The following is a 14,319-nucleotide window of genomic DNA, read 5'->3' as shown; positions in this document are numbered from 1 at the left end:
TCAAAGAGCACAAATAGCACACTTTTCTGTCTACATACTTAGAGATAAAATTTTAAAATATATTTTAAGTACTTTATTGAATTACGTTAAAATTAAATTTTCTGAATGTACTGATTACTATAATCGGATGCTATACCACCTACCCACCCCGCCCCATGAGACGCCCCAGCCTTGGGATAAAATTAAATTTCATTCAGATACTATGGTGTACATGGAAATGTTTAATTGTATTTAGCAAAATCCAGAACCTCACTCTTTGGCTTCCATTTACTTCCACGGCTAATCTTGACAATAAGCATGAACATTAACTGCTCGGGATGCCTTCTTCTCTTTTACCCTGCTGGCTATTGGTTGTTGGTGATAAAATACATTTTTTTTATACAATGAAATGTTAACCACAGCTATTGAAAATATTTATGTATACACATATATATTAATATGGATAATATTTAAGGTATTGTAAGTGGAGAAAAAAGCTAGGTGGCTACAGTATGCTTCCATTTATATTAAATAAACTAACAAAGGGGAACATGTGAGTATAGTTATCAGCCTATGTATGTATATTACACTTTCTCAGGACATACAGGAAAAATGGTTAAAGTGAGTTGCCTCTGAGAATCAAACTGGATAGGAATAAAACTTAATTTTCATTGTCTGATACTTGCTCTGTTTGTATTTTTAAAAATTAAGCATCTAGGTCAGTGGCTTTTAACTCAGGTTGCATAGTAGAATCATCTAAATAGTTTTAAAAGTCCCTTGCCCCACCCATCAGAGATTCTGATTTTGTGGAGTAGGGTATAAGCCTCAGTATTTTTAAAGGGAGCTCAGGTAATTCTCGAGTATAGTTGGTATTAATAACTATTGAGTCAAATTTTATGAGTGCCCTTGTAGACAATACAAAATCTCATGTGCTTTTGTTTTCACTTTTAAAATTATTAATTTGCCTTTAATTTGCACTATTGAGTTGTTGGATGAGTATAAAAAACATTCAATTGAAAGATATTTCTTAAATGAAATATTTAACTTGAAGTTTATGAGATTAAATAACCTCTTGTCTCTACCATGAATGAAACCTAGATTGATAGCAAATTGTTTTGAGAATTATAAGTCTGAGATAATCTGGTTTTATGTTAACGTGACTACTCACCAGGAGAAAGAATTTCACTATTATTTTTGAAGCAGGACTTAAAAGAGTCCAACTAATTATTATTTTTCAAAATTCCTTCCTTGCCAGAATTGCATAGGATGAATGAGGCAAATTAATATTTAGGATTATGTCTGCATTTCTTTATAGCTGGAATAAGCTCTGATTATAGCCTTGAAGAGATAGATGAAAAGGAAGAACTGAGTGAAGTGCCTAAAGTTGAAGCTGAAAATATTTCTCTGAAGTCACAAGATATTCCTTTTGTATCTACTGATATAATAAATACACTGAAAAATGATCCCGACTCAGCCCTTGGCAATGATAGTGGAGAGTTCTCACAAAACTCCATGGAAGAAAAACAAGAAACTAGAAGCACAGATGGACAGTAAGTAGTCTCTGTGCTGGGGTGTTGGTGGCAGTTTGTTTAATTAATATTAGTGTTCTGAAATATAGATCTGATATTTTAAACATAAATATAGTCAGCCCTTTGGTTTTGACTTTATCCCTTTTACCATTATTATAAGAATGTTTATTAATGAAGTACTTATTTGCATGTAATTATGTTCAAAGAAAATCAAATGTGACAGTTCTAATATCCCTGTGTCAGATAAACCATGAGAAATAGTTAATTTGTGTGATTCAAAACTGAAAGTTTTTCTTTGTGTGTGTATTTTGCCTGTTACCTATGTGACCTAAATGTAATATTTAATTTTCAATTTTTACGAAGTATTCCTGGAGGATTTTCACTGGTATGTGAAAACAATTCTGCATATTAGAGTATGATGTTAAATCATGAGTATTATCTTTGCAGTCAACTTTATGAAACAGAGAATATATTTTCCGCTTGATTCTAGAAATGGACAGCTATAGTCTAGTCCATTTAGGTTTGAAATGCAACAACATGAATAAAGATGAAATCAACCAAGCAAAATAAACCATATATGTCAGAGGTTTATTATAATTTGCATGAGATTGTCTCCTTATTAAACTGTTCTATCACCAAAGGGAAAAAAAGATCAGTGAGGTCAATCTACATTCTGATTTATGTAGTTGACCTTGCCAGATGCAAAACTAAAATGTTTCATTTAATTTCCTTCTTCTTTAAAAGGCAAATAACTGATAATAACCAAATAAAGCCACTGTTTTGGAAAAGTGTCTATTTTACCAAGCTTCTTTCTTTTTAATGGGACCACCATATGAAAGCTAATGTGTCATAGCAGCATTTCTTCTCAGTTATATTTTTTCTCTGCTTTAAATTTCCGAGGTTTGGCAGAAATAAATGATTGTTTTAGTCCACCTGTCTTTGGAAATTATTGCCTATTTTCTCATTGTGCGTGTGTGTGTGTGTGTGTGTGTGTGTGTGTGTTTCAATAGTATCAACATATAACATACAATGTTATATCTTCCAGAGAACCACACAGTATCGTATATGATACAAGCAATGAAAAGAAGGTAGTTGACAGTATAAGAAACTTGAAGTTGTTGGGCCCAAACCAAGAGAATGGTGAGTTATATAAATTAATAGCCAGCATTTTCTTTTATTATATGCCAAGGACAATTCTTAACACTTTATATATATTAACTCATTTAATCTCCTGTAACTCACTTAATACCTACCTCATTTACGGATATTATGGGTACTATTATTTTTATTCCCATTTTGTGTGCCACAGAGGTATTAAATAACTCACCTTAGGTCTCACAACTACTATGGTAATGGTGAACCTAGGATTTAAACTGGGGCAGTATTGCTCTCGAGTGTGCCCTTAACTACCATGTGTACTACTTTTGTTGTTAAAACATAGAAATTATCTAATTTAGACTTTGGATCTTAAAAATGTTTCCTCTGTGCATCTAGCTGTGATCTGTTTCTCTTTTTTTCCATCTAACTTCCTTGGATGAAACTTTTCTGCCTGATTTTTCAAGGCCCAAATCATCTAATAATATAACCTTATTTACCACTGTTTCCCAGTTCCCATCCTCAAATCAACACAACTTATGTTTTCTCATGATGTCATTTGCTCATTTCTATATCATAAGGCATATATTCATGTTGTCTTTGCCTGAAAAATAATTTTTCATCTATTTTACCCATTCAATTTTTATCCAAATCATATTTCATTTCTTTTACTTGATTATTGGGAGCTTTGTAGTTCTATATTTACGATTCCTCAACTGAATTGGGTAGTCTTGGATCGGAGAAATTACATTTGATATTTTTGCACTACTCATGGCACCTAGCAGAATACTGAGATACTCATAAAGTATGTACTTAGTATTGAATTTCAGAAAAACAATCCTACGCAAATAGAAAATTCAAGGAATACACAATGGTGTTTTAAGGGGTTAAGAAGGAAGTGGCTTATGAATTCTCATAGTTCAATCTATTATGTTAATATAGAAAACTAGGTTAAGATATTTAGAAAACATAGGGATGTAGTATTCATATTTGAATAAGACATAGATAATCGCAATGTCATATATATAATTATATATATATATATAATTTTATGTGTGTGGTATGTGTTCATTAACTTGAATATATATGCTACTGATTCATTTTCTCCCACATTCAATACCATTGTGAGATATCATACTGAGAAGATCTGAAAGCAAATAAGTTTTTCATTCTTTTCCACTTGAGTCAGTTTTTTACAGCATGTACTATGATGGCAATAGCATTCCTATTGAGAAATTATGATTTAAAAGCTGCTTCTTTCTCTTTAAAACAATAGTCAAGTTGAATCATTTTGTTAAGATTTTGTTGTCAAGTTAGTGCCAGAGTCACAAGTACATTTATGTGGTATTTTGATTTGCACATGTTTTGTTTTGCTATGACCTTTGTCAACTAAAAGTAAATAATGTCTATTATTCTTTAAGTACTTTTATCCTGTTTTCCTTTTTACCTACCCTTATCTAAATCACCTTCTTGTAAGTTTGTCAACGTCAGTATCACTTTTGAGTAGAGGGTCACTATAGTATAAAAGATACCTTCTCCCTCTACTGGCCATCCTTGGAAAATGATCTAGCCATTCATAAACACTTGGTTAACATCATTGTCAGTTGTAGATGAGGATGGATTCTGGGCTTCCAGGACTGCCAATCACTGGAAGTAATCATGAAATGTTGAGAAGAAATTCAGAGTTAGACAGTGGTAAAGTAGGTGTAACCTACCAAAATATGAAAACAGAGACTTATAATTCTAAAACCAATACATTAGGGTTTTAAAAGGGGATTCAATGTAAAATACATGCTTACATTGGTTTACTTTCTTTGGGAAAATGTTTCTGTTGTGTGAACTGGGAAATACGTATATTCAGTGGAAAATTAGAAATAAAAAAAGAAGGAAATACATTTAGATTCATTTCCTGCTGCCAGAGATTGTTTCTTAAATTTTCCATGCTTATAACAATGTTCAAAATAGTGTTTTCATATGAACATTGAAAATACTTATGAAACAAGTGAATTGAGAGCAGAGGCAGAAATATGCCTCTTCTATGGTTCCTAAGAGCATGGGTCCTTAATTTTGTAAATCAAAATAGTTAATAATCATTGGTCATTGAGAAAAGAATTCACCTAAGTATATAATATGTATTCTGATACTCAGTTGCATTTTATCTAGGAAGAATAAAAATGAGTTCCATTTTAAAATTACATATTTAATATAGGAATCTTGCAACACAATATGTAATATTAACTGCCACAACCAAATAACTGTAATCATGCACAGTTTAAAACGTGAAGATTTTAAAAAAACTATTTGTATACAAATTTGCCTAACATGATATTTTCTGCATGCATATCTTTTTTCTTTTTCTTTTTTTAAGAGAGAAACTATATAATATAGCTCATTACATTTTAGGCAGTGTACTTCATCTCATCCTTATAAGTAAAAGTGGGTAATGATAAAACTATAGAGAAATATTTGGCATACTTTCACAGTTTGACCCCCAAAGCTCACATTTAACTTGTGCTGTGCAAACTATTGCCATATGTGAAAAGGCCACTAGGGTTTTGAAGATAAGCACAGAGATCGTGCAGGAAGCATGATTCTTCAGGGTATTTAAATAGAGGAGCAGAGGAATGACTTAATTCAGTACTAGGCACGTGGTACAGACCCCAAAGCCTGTTTCCTTCCACGTGCCTCCTACCAGTGCTTTGCCGTCATGTTGTTGACTGGAAGCTGTTGCTCTGTTAACCTAGAGACTGGCAAATGATTTTTGTTTTCAGGAGGTCTGAATTAGAATCAAGAGGAAAAGTAGTGCAAAGGAGAGGAAGGTTATTTTCTCTACTTTGATTTTGACTCTGACTCTAGAATAAGGATGCCTATTTCCAACAGAGAAAAATCAAAACCAATATGACTGATTTCATGCATTGAAATCACCGATGTTATAACTAAAAATAAAGTCCTCTAACAGCCTTCTGCAAAGATACCTAATTAACAAGACAATCAACTGAGATTCTGTTCTTTTTTTCTTTTGAGAAGGAGTCTCACGCTCTCGCCAGGCTGGAGTGCAGTGGCGCGACCTCAGCTCTCTGCAACCTCCACCTCCGGGGTTCAAGCAATTCTCCTGCCTCAGCCTCCTGAGTACCTGGGACTACAGGCGTGCGCCACCGCACATAGCTAATTTTTGTATTTTTAGTAGAGACCGGGTTTCACCATGTTGGCCAGGATGGTCTCCATCTACTGACCTCATGACCCGCCCACCTCGGCCTCCCAAAGTGCTGGGATTACAGGCCTGAGCCACCACGCCCGGCCTGAGATTCTGTTTTTACTGTAAATCTTGATGTTTTCTGTTAAGGCCTTCATTAAAACTGACTGCATTTCCTGAGATTCCTTTCCTTTTAGTGTTAGGTATGAAAATATAAATATGCTAGGGGCTATAGAAAAGACAGTCAAAATAGAGGAAAAATACAGTTTTTGAATTTGTCAGTTTCTATTGTTTGTCATTATGAACAATGGGAGAATGCCATCTAAGAAGTAAAAACTTGTTTTTACTTACCTTCTATGGAGTGTTTATTGTGGTCAATATACTAATGAGCATGCTATCTAAATGATACACATATAATATACATATTTTCACCTTTTTTTGTCTGAGCAAACTGAGACTCAAAGGGGTTAATTAACATGTTGTGGCCACACTAGTTAAGCCAGGGGTTAAGCCAGGGATTCCAAACTTCAGTCTGTATGAATCCAAAGCCCATACTGTTTTCTCTGTATGCTACTACCTACCTTTATATAGTTAGTGAGTTGAAAGTTATCTGTCAAATTCAAACCAAACTATTTCAGGTGGGAGAAAGTAGGCATTAAAAGCTTGAGGTTTTCTATTTTTTCATATATTTAAGTTGATGATTTTTTTTCTCTCAATAGTACAAAATGAAGTAATTGTCTTTCCAAAGAACACAGAAGACAATATGAAAAATGGAGTGAAGAAAACAGAAATCGATGTAGGAGGTGTTGCCAAAAATAATGACATTGATATGGAAGTTGAGAGATCATCAAACTCTCAGGCACATGAAACTGATACTGCTATAAGTTACAAGGAAAACCATCTAGCAGCTTCATCAGTACCAGATCAAAAACTGAATCAACCTAGTGCAGAAAAGACAAAAATGCAAGATGCAGCAATTCAGACAACCCCTTCTTGTAACAGTTTTGATGGAAAACACCAAGATCATAATTTGTCTGACTCCAAAGTTGAAGAAAGTGTGCAAACTTCAAATAACAACATATCAACTCAACACTCATCCTTAAGTTCACAAGATTCTGTAGATACCTCAAGGGAATTCAGGAGTCAAGGCACCCTAATTATACATTCAGAAGATCCGCTTACCCTAAAAGATCCAATTTGTACACATGGTAATGATGATCTTTTGCCTCCTATAGATAGGATTGATAAAAATTCAACTGCTTCTTACCTAAAGAATTATCCACTTTATAGACAGGACTACAATCCCAAGCCAAAACCTTCAAATGAAATTACACGAGAGTATATACCCAAAATTGGAATGACTACTTATAAAATAGTGCCTCCCAAATCCTTGGAAATACTGAAAGACTGGCAGTCAGAAACCACAGGGTATAAAGATGATCAGGACATACATGCTTTAGGGAAAAAGCACACTCATGAGAATGTGAAAGAAACTGCCATCCAAACAGAAGATTCGGCTATTTCTGAAAGCCCAAAAGGGCCACTGCCAGACCTTAAACCAAAGCCGAACCTGAGAACAGAGCATCAAGTGCACAGTTCTGTGAGCCCACCTGATGGAGCCATGGTTAGTCCTCTGAAACCTGCTCCCAAAATGACAAGAGACACTGGCACAGTTCCTTTTGCACCAAATTTGGAAGACATAAACAATATTTTGGAATCAAAATTTAAATCTCAGGCTTCTAATCCCCAGGCCAAACCCAGTTCTTTTTTTTTACAGATGCAGAAGAGAGCATCGGGTCACTATGTGACATCTGCAGCTGCCAAGAGTGTCCATGCTGCCCCTAATCCTGCTCCAAAAGAACTGACAAATAAAGAGGCAGAAAGGGATATGCTGCCTTCTCCGGAGCAGACTCTTTCTCCCTTAAATAAAACGCCTCACTCTGTTCCACAACCCCTTGTTGAAAAAACTGATGATGATGTCATCGGTCAGAAGCCTGCTGAAGCCTCTCCTCCTCCCATAGCTCCGAAACCTGCGACAATTCCTGCTCGTCAGGTATCCACACAAAATCTGAAGACTCTGAAAACTTTTGGTGCCCCACGACCATACTCCAGTTCTGGTCCTTCACCGTTTGCTCTCGCTGTAGTGAAAAGGTCACAGTCTTTCAGTAAAGAGCGCACCAAGTCATCCAGTGCTGGTGCATCGGTCCAACCTCCAGCCAACACAGACGAAGGGAAGACTCATTCTGTAAATACATTTGTGGACATCCCACAACTTGGTGTGTCTGATAAGGTAACTGTAGCCTTTTTAAAAATAAGTATTCAAATTTAGTGACATGGTTTAATGGGGATTAACAAGCATGTTGATATGTTTGTGTGCTACTTTACTCTGAACTCATATTAATCTGAAATTAAGCTATTGTAGTGAAGAGAGTGGTAATACATAAAATCTGATTATTTGCTTACAGTTATAACTTACATAACTTGTTTAGGTATTGCTATAGGGTCATTATTATATAATTGTGTCATTAGCAAATGGTTTAAAGTTTCTTTGCTCCTATCACTTGTATGGTATATTTACTAGTTTATGGTTCTATTTTCCTGTGTTATCTTAATTTGTTTTTAACTTGTCTAAATCTTCTGGTTTATTCTCCAATTTTACATTACTGTGTAATAGCAAAGGAAATAGTCTTAATGAAATGGAAAAATAACAATTATCAGAGACTAGACAAAATAACTGAGCATCTCTCAGCTATGTAATTTCCATCATATACACTCAACTTCAGCTTGCATATATTGTGCATTTTCACATATAAATAAATTGAAAGCAGAGTTTTAAAATGTAATTTTCTTAATTCCCCATTTTGTTAAGTCAGTGTCAACTTTCAACTATAATATGTATGTTGACCAAACTGTTATCTAACCACTGTCTAACCTTAAATATTTATCAAAAAGGAGTGTTGTTGACTTAGTGTTTGGTCAACCAAGTGTTGTATTTTGCTAGCTTCAGATAATAGAGTCAAAGGAGAAGATGAAATTCACAGTACGATTTATGATAATCCTCATGCAATTTTGAAGAAATGCTTTGTGTACTCTTACTCTGATAGTGTTTAAAGAATACATTCATACTTGTGTGACAGTTCCAGAAGTATTTAATATTACTTTTTCAAACATGCCTAGAGCAAAAGAATGTTAACCATATTGCCAAGTAAATGTTTTTCCATAATTGTATAACAATATCTTAAATAATATTTTTTCATGTATTTTACATTTATGTTTATTACTTTGATATAGCATCAGGAATAGAAGTATGATATAGAGGTTAATTCTGTACTTGGGCACAAAGCCTGTGATTTTTCTTGGACTAGAATACCGTTCCTAAACAATGGAAGCTTGGTTTAGATAATAAAGCTTTTAAGTCATTGCCTGAGCCCTGTTTGCATCATTTTTTGGTAAAGATATGTATTTGGCAGTTTGAAAAAGACATTTAAGATTACTTGATAACATATGCCAGTTACATCAGTTACTAAATATGCCTTCCTGAGAAGCGTAATTCAATTTTTGATTCTTCAGTTTGGAAGTTCCTAACTTTTATATATTGATTCTCATGGCAAAAAATAAAACATGGTCAGCACTTAGTCCATGTGACTTCCAGAAATACAAAATAAGCTACTAAGTGTAGCATAGTAATTCGTATTCCTTTATTAGAAGATCTATTAGATTCAACAAATGTGACATTGTCTATTTGACTCTTTTGCTCATTTTAAAATAGTAATTTCACAGCTAGTATGTTGAAACCACAAAAATGGGTCATTTTTTAGTTTGTAGTATTTTAAAAAATCTTAATTTGACTTTTCTAACCAATTCTGTGTATTGGTGAAGTCAGCAGTGTTTAATTCAAGAACAATAAAATTACCAATGTATTTATGAAGCAAAGAGTGGTACCACTTTTCTTCTTTGGCTTCTTGAGTTCAAGAGAAAATACTGCCCTCATCTTCCAGCTTAGCTCTGGCAGCAGAGATAATTCAGTGGGTGAGGAAACAGAGCTGTGTCTGAAACACCAGTGTGGCAAATGGTGATTGTTAAAGAACTATGGATGATGAAAATGTTTTGCAAAAAATGGCCCATTCTTTTCTTGGCATTCATATAAATATTTCACATTTATTTTTATAGGAAAATAACTCTGCACATAATGAACAGAATTCCCAAATACCAACTCCAACTGATTGCCCATCATTTACTGTTATGAGACAAAGTTCTTTAACATTCCAAAGCTCTGACCCAGAACAGATGCGACAGAGTTTGCTGACTGCAATCCGTTCAGGAGAGGCTGCTGCCAAATTGAAAAGGGTAAGTCTTCTTTATCAGATGGGTGACAGTGGGTTTATTGTCACCATTGTCAAACTAATACTTAGGGTAAAAATTTTCTAGCATGTAAATCTAAATAGCATTCCCAAAGTTACTCTTTTATGTATTTGAAGTATAAGCTGAAAGAGTTCCAGAGTCTTACATGTACTTGAAAAATATGTCAGGTCTGTTTTCCACAATATGGGCCAGGTGCAGAACTTGAATTTTGTTCATTCTTATGTAACTATATAGAGAATGCCCTGGACTCTTATTTTAAGAGATTATGCTAGCACCTCAAGAAAGATTCTTTGGAAAATACCTCCCTGTTCCAAAAAAGGTAAATTAGTGATAGGAACCTACAAGTTTGTAGTCATAGCTCTTGCCATGATTAGTCACTACCATATGTGAGGCTTAGGGAAGAGTTTTATAGGTTAAACCAAAAAAAGTACAGAATATCTAGAGAATGTAGATGATAAATAATGCAGAAATTCAATTCTTATTAATGTCCTGCCAAAGTTATCTAGCTCCTGCTTACTGTGGGGTAGAATAAAAAGAGGAAGTCTGCTTTTCTCAGGAAAACACCCAAGTGTCACAGGGAATTCTTTTCAGGTGAATTTCCTCCATGCATTCCCTTCATCCACTGAGAAGAAGATGTGGTGAAGGTTTGAACAAGGCATCAGCACTTAACTTAGACTCCCCAGAGACAGTCCTCTCCCTAAACCTTCTCCCCTTAATTCTCTCCCCTTAATTCTCCTGGTTGGAAGCACCTCCACATCTAAGACAAGGAAAGTACTTATTATTCCATTAACTCCTGAGGCATTTCATTGTGTGAATTCCTTCTGTGATCGTTTTAAAAGCCATTTAGAGAATAGTAAGAGACTTGTTGAGCACAGTATTGAGCTCAACAGAAATTAAATCTGCAAAGGAACAGAATGCTACAAAGATAGGAAAAGAAATGGGGAAAGGCTTTCTGGGCCTTTCAACTGTATCAACATTGGCCAAACTTGACCGTGTAAGCCAACTTCCTCGGTGTGTATGTGAGGAGGTATGAGTGACAGCCATTCCTTCCCAGAGGACTTGGCACCTTGTCTGGGCAAACATGGAGACAAGGAAGAAATACAGTGGATTAGATTTGAATTTTGTAAATTATTTGTAGAGTCTGATTTTAGTGCCTGGCAGCATAACAATTTGGTATAGTTTTTAATATTGAAATTGGTTTTCATCGGTCATAACAAATTTATATTTTAGAGAAGGATAAATGCCCATGTTAATAAATTATACATTCTCATTTATGAAAAATTTTCTCTTTCTGATCTTGTGAATTAAGGATGAGTTTCAAACCAAGCACTACTGGTTGCTCAGTTCAATAAATTTGGCAAGCATTTTTAAAGCACATAAGTAACAAATATTGTACTAGATACTGAGAACACAAAAATGAATAAAATGAAGCCTCTGTCTTCTGTGCATTCACAGCCTGGTCCTGAGATACAGTGGTATATTGGGGCCATGGGAGAACCAAGTTACTACACAGAAACTGATTGCGATGCCTTTATACTAGGTCAGTGAAGATATTCATCAGTTTCAGTGAACTAATTGCAGAAAACTGCATTAAGTTGGAAATGCCTTTTTGGCCAACAGAATTATACAGGCCAGCAGCTATATACTTAGTGTGTTGGGCCCTGACTTGGCAGTCCTTTCACACAGACAACTCTCATTGCTTCTAGAATGAGCTGAATATGAATCAACATAAAAAGCGGGCACTAAATGATTATCCTATAATTGTTTCCTGTTTAAAACTAATTACTTTAGGGTCTATTGAATCTAAAATTTTCTCTCTTTCAATGGAACCTTATTGGTAGCTCTGAGTATAGTGCCAGATTCTAATTTGTTTTAAATAAAAATTCCATCTATAATCCATCTCATTTCACTAAAAATGGACGTGGTATCTAGTAAAGTTCACAATATACAAACTTCATGACCAGTACTTTTCACTTCTAGTTACATACCCTAAAAATGTGATTGTGTACCAGGACTCTCACACATAAGAATGTTCATGGAATATTATTTGTAAAAACTCCAAATAAATATAACCCTAATATCCAATTAGTAGAATTAATAGCAGTATATTCAAATAATGGACAAAATATAGTAAAATGCAATAGTGTGCACAAAAATAGATATATATGCGTAAAGTTTGACAGCATACAAAACTAATTTACATTATTTAGTGATGCATGTATAAGCGGCAGTTATTTTTAAAAGCAAGGAAGTAATTACAAAACTTATGATAGTGATTGATTACTTCCAGAGGGGAAGAAAAGGGGTCAGTGAGGGCTTATTGAGGTAGGCCATGCACACAATTTAAGGAGTAATCAAAAAGCTAAGTAATCCATATAAATGTTATTTATTGTAAGGCAATAAAAATATTCAATATAAGGCTAAAATCTATGATGAAGAAAATACCACAATTTTAAAAGAAGATTAATAGGGAACTTGGAGGTGTTTTTTCTCTTGACATGAGTGGTGCATTATAAGCATGTTTGTTTTCACTGGGCTACGTATTTACATTTAGTGAATTTTCTATATATATATATACATATATATATTCTATTTCAAAAAATTGCCAAAGGAAGTAAAATGGGCACAGGCAGGCTCTTAATTTCTTGTGATCTTTGCTTAAGTCCTGTGTTTCTGTTCTGTACTGAAGATTTCTTCTAGTTTCTTTTAAATTCTGACATTTCTTTTATAGAACAATTGTATTGCCAAATAAAATCTCTGGTGATTTTGATGGTAAGTTTAGATTGTTCATCAGAAAGTTGGCTCTGTGTTTCTCTATATCTTGGCACCCAAATATTCAATTTAACTCCAGGTACCCACTTGTCTTATGGCTCTGGTTCATACGCAGGCAATTAACCTTCATTATAATGGTTGGTTCACAATAGAACAATTATCCAGTTGACTGTTCTAGTGTAAATGTAGTCATAAATATGCCATTTTTTTCATGTTTCAGAAGGAATTTTTTTGCACACCTTACCCCTACTCAACCCCATGTAGTCACAGAGATTAGTCTTTTCTTCATGTAAAGCATTAATAAATCGAGCTCAGTATGTTATAAATTGTGTGATGTTAAGATTTATATATGAATCAGCAAATTATTTACAAAGAACAAGACAGATTAATTCATTACCCTTGGCCTGTATTGACATAAGAACAACTTTGGCTTTCAGTACTTGATAGTCTCTGATTTACTAAAATCAAGTTATTACCCCATTACAAGTAAGGTCTGAAAATAGTGAATCATATTTTGATATTTATCACTATGTATTAAGTGTTTTCAAATGTAAGACTTATCTTTGGTTCAACAGAAGGTGGAGGGAAGGAAAAAACTGGGTAAGTCATACAGAATCTTGCTGGCTTGTTTTGTTTATTTAATTAGTTTTTTAAATTCATATTTCCTTAGTTTAAATTTGAACAACCAGAGTTTCAGGTTGGCAGCGATTTCTACATTTTAAAGTAAATGTAAATGATAGAAATTTTCATAGTTACATTCCTTGTGGAAAAAATAAAGCTATGTGAAATTCCTAAAAATTCTTTAAACTTCAAGAGTAGACAATCAGTTAGTAGATATTCACATCAGTAAATTCTTAAATGTTTTTTTAAGTATCTGTATTATAAGTATAATATGTTCCTCATTCAAAAACATTCAAGTGATACCTTCTTTTTTCTTTATGAATGTTTGTAAAAAGTTACCATATTCCATTCAAGAAATATTTATTGAGTACTACACTGTCCCAGGCACTAAAATAAATATTGATATAAAGTTGGTATAAACTGGCATTAAAATCAATAAGATCTCTGCCCTCAGAATTTATAAACTAGTATTCTAGTGATGGCTTCTTTTGTTTAAAAGTTTAGTAAACAAGTTTTTAAATAGTAAAGATGATGTCATTTTTCTTCAAAAATAGCCATTCTTGATAGGTTGCTCTGTAAGCTTCTAGGCCACTTTTATAATATGTAAATGTATTTAATTTACAAAATGGAATACTCTGCAAATCCATTCATAAACAAATGTCTCTTTGAAGCTTTTTCAAGCTGTTAAATATATATATCTGTACTATTCTTTTTAAGATTACATAGTATTTGACTTTATGAATGTAACATAGCTTATTTGTTCCTTAT

The 14,319-nt window shown here is 33.9% G+C and overlaps 1 protein-coding gene across 1 annotated transcript in view; it reads left to right on the top strand.

Annotated features, from left to right (window-relative positions):
- The window catches only part of COBLL1 (cordon-bleu WH2 repeat protein like 1), a 169,710-nt gene that overhangs the window by 151,431 nt on the left and 3,960 nt on the right, over window positions 1-14,319 (top strand). The window contains 4 exon segments of the mRNA XM_017889521.1: window positions 1,295-1,529; window positions 2,554-2,648; window positions 6,516-8,086; window positions 9,967-10,143. Of these exon segments, the coding sequence (XP_017745010.1) occupies window positions 1,295-1,529; window positions 2,554-2,648; window positions 6,516-8,086; window positions 9,967-10,143 (2,078 nt within the window).

This window comes from Rhinopithecus bieti, unplaced genomic scaffold, assembly GCF_001698545.2.
Source record: "Rhinopithecus bieti isolate Rb0 unplaced genomic scaffold, ASM169854v2 scaffold_19603, whole genome shotgun sequence".
NCBI classification, from domain to species: Eukaryota; Metazoa; Chordata; class Mammalia; order Primates; family Cercopithecidae; genus Rhinopithecus; species Rhinopithecus bieti.
Note: the sequence above shows the minus strand (reverse complement) of the source record. Positions and strands in the feature narration are given on the sequence as shown.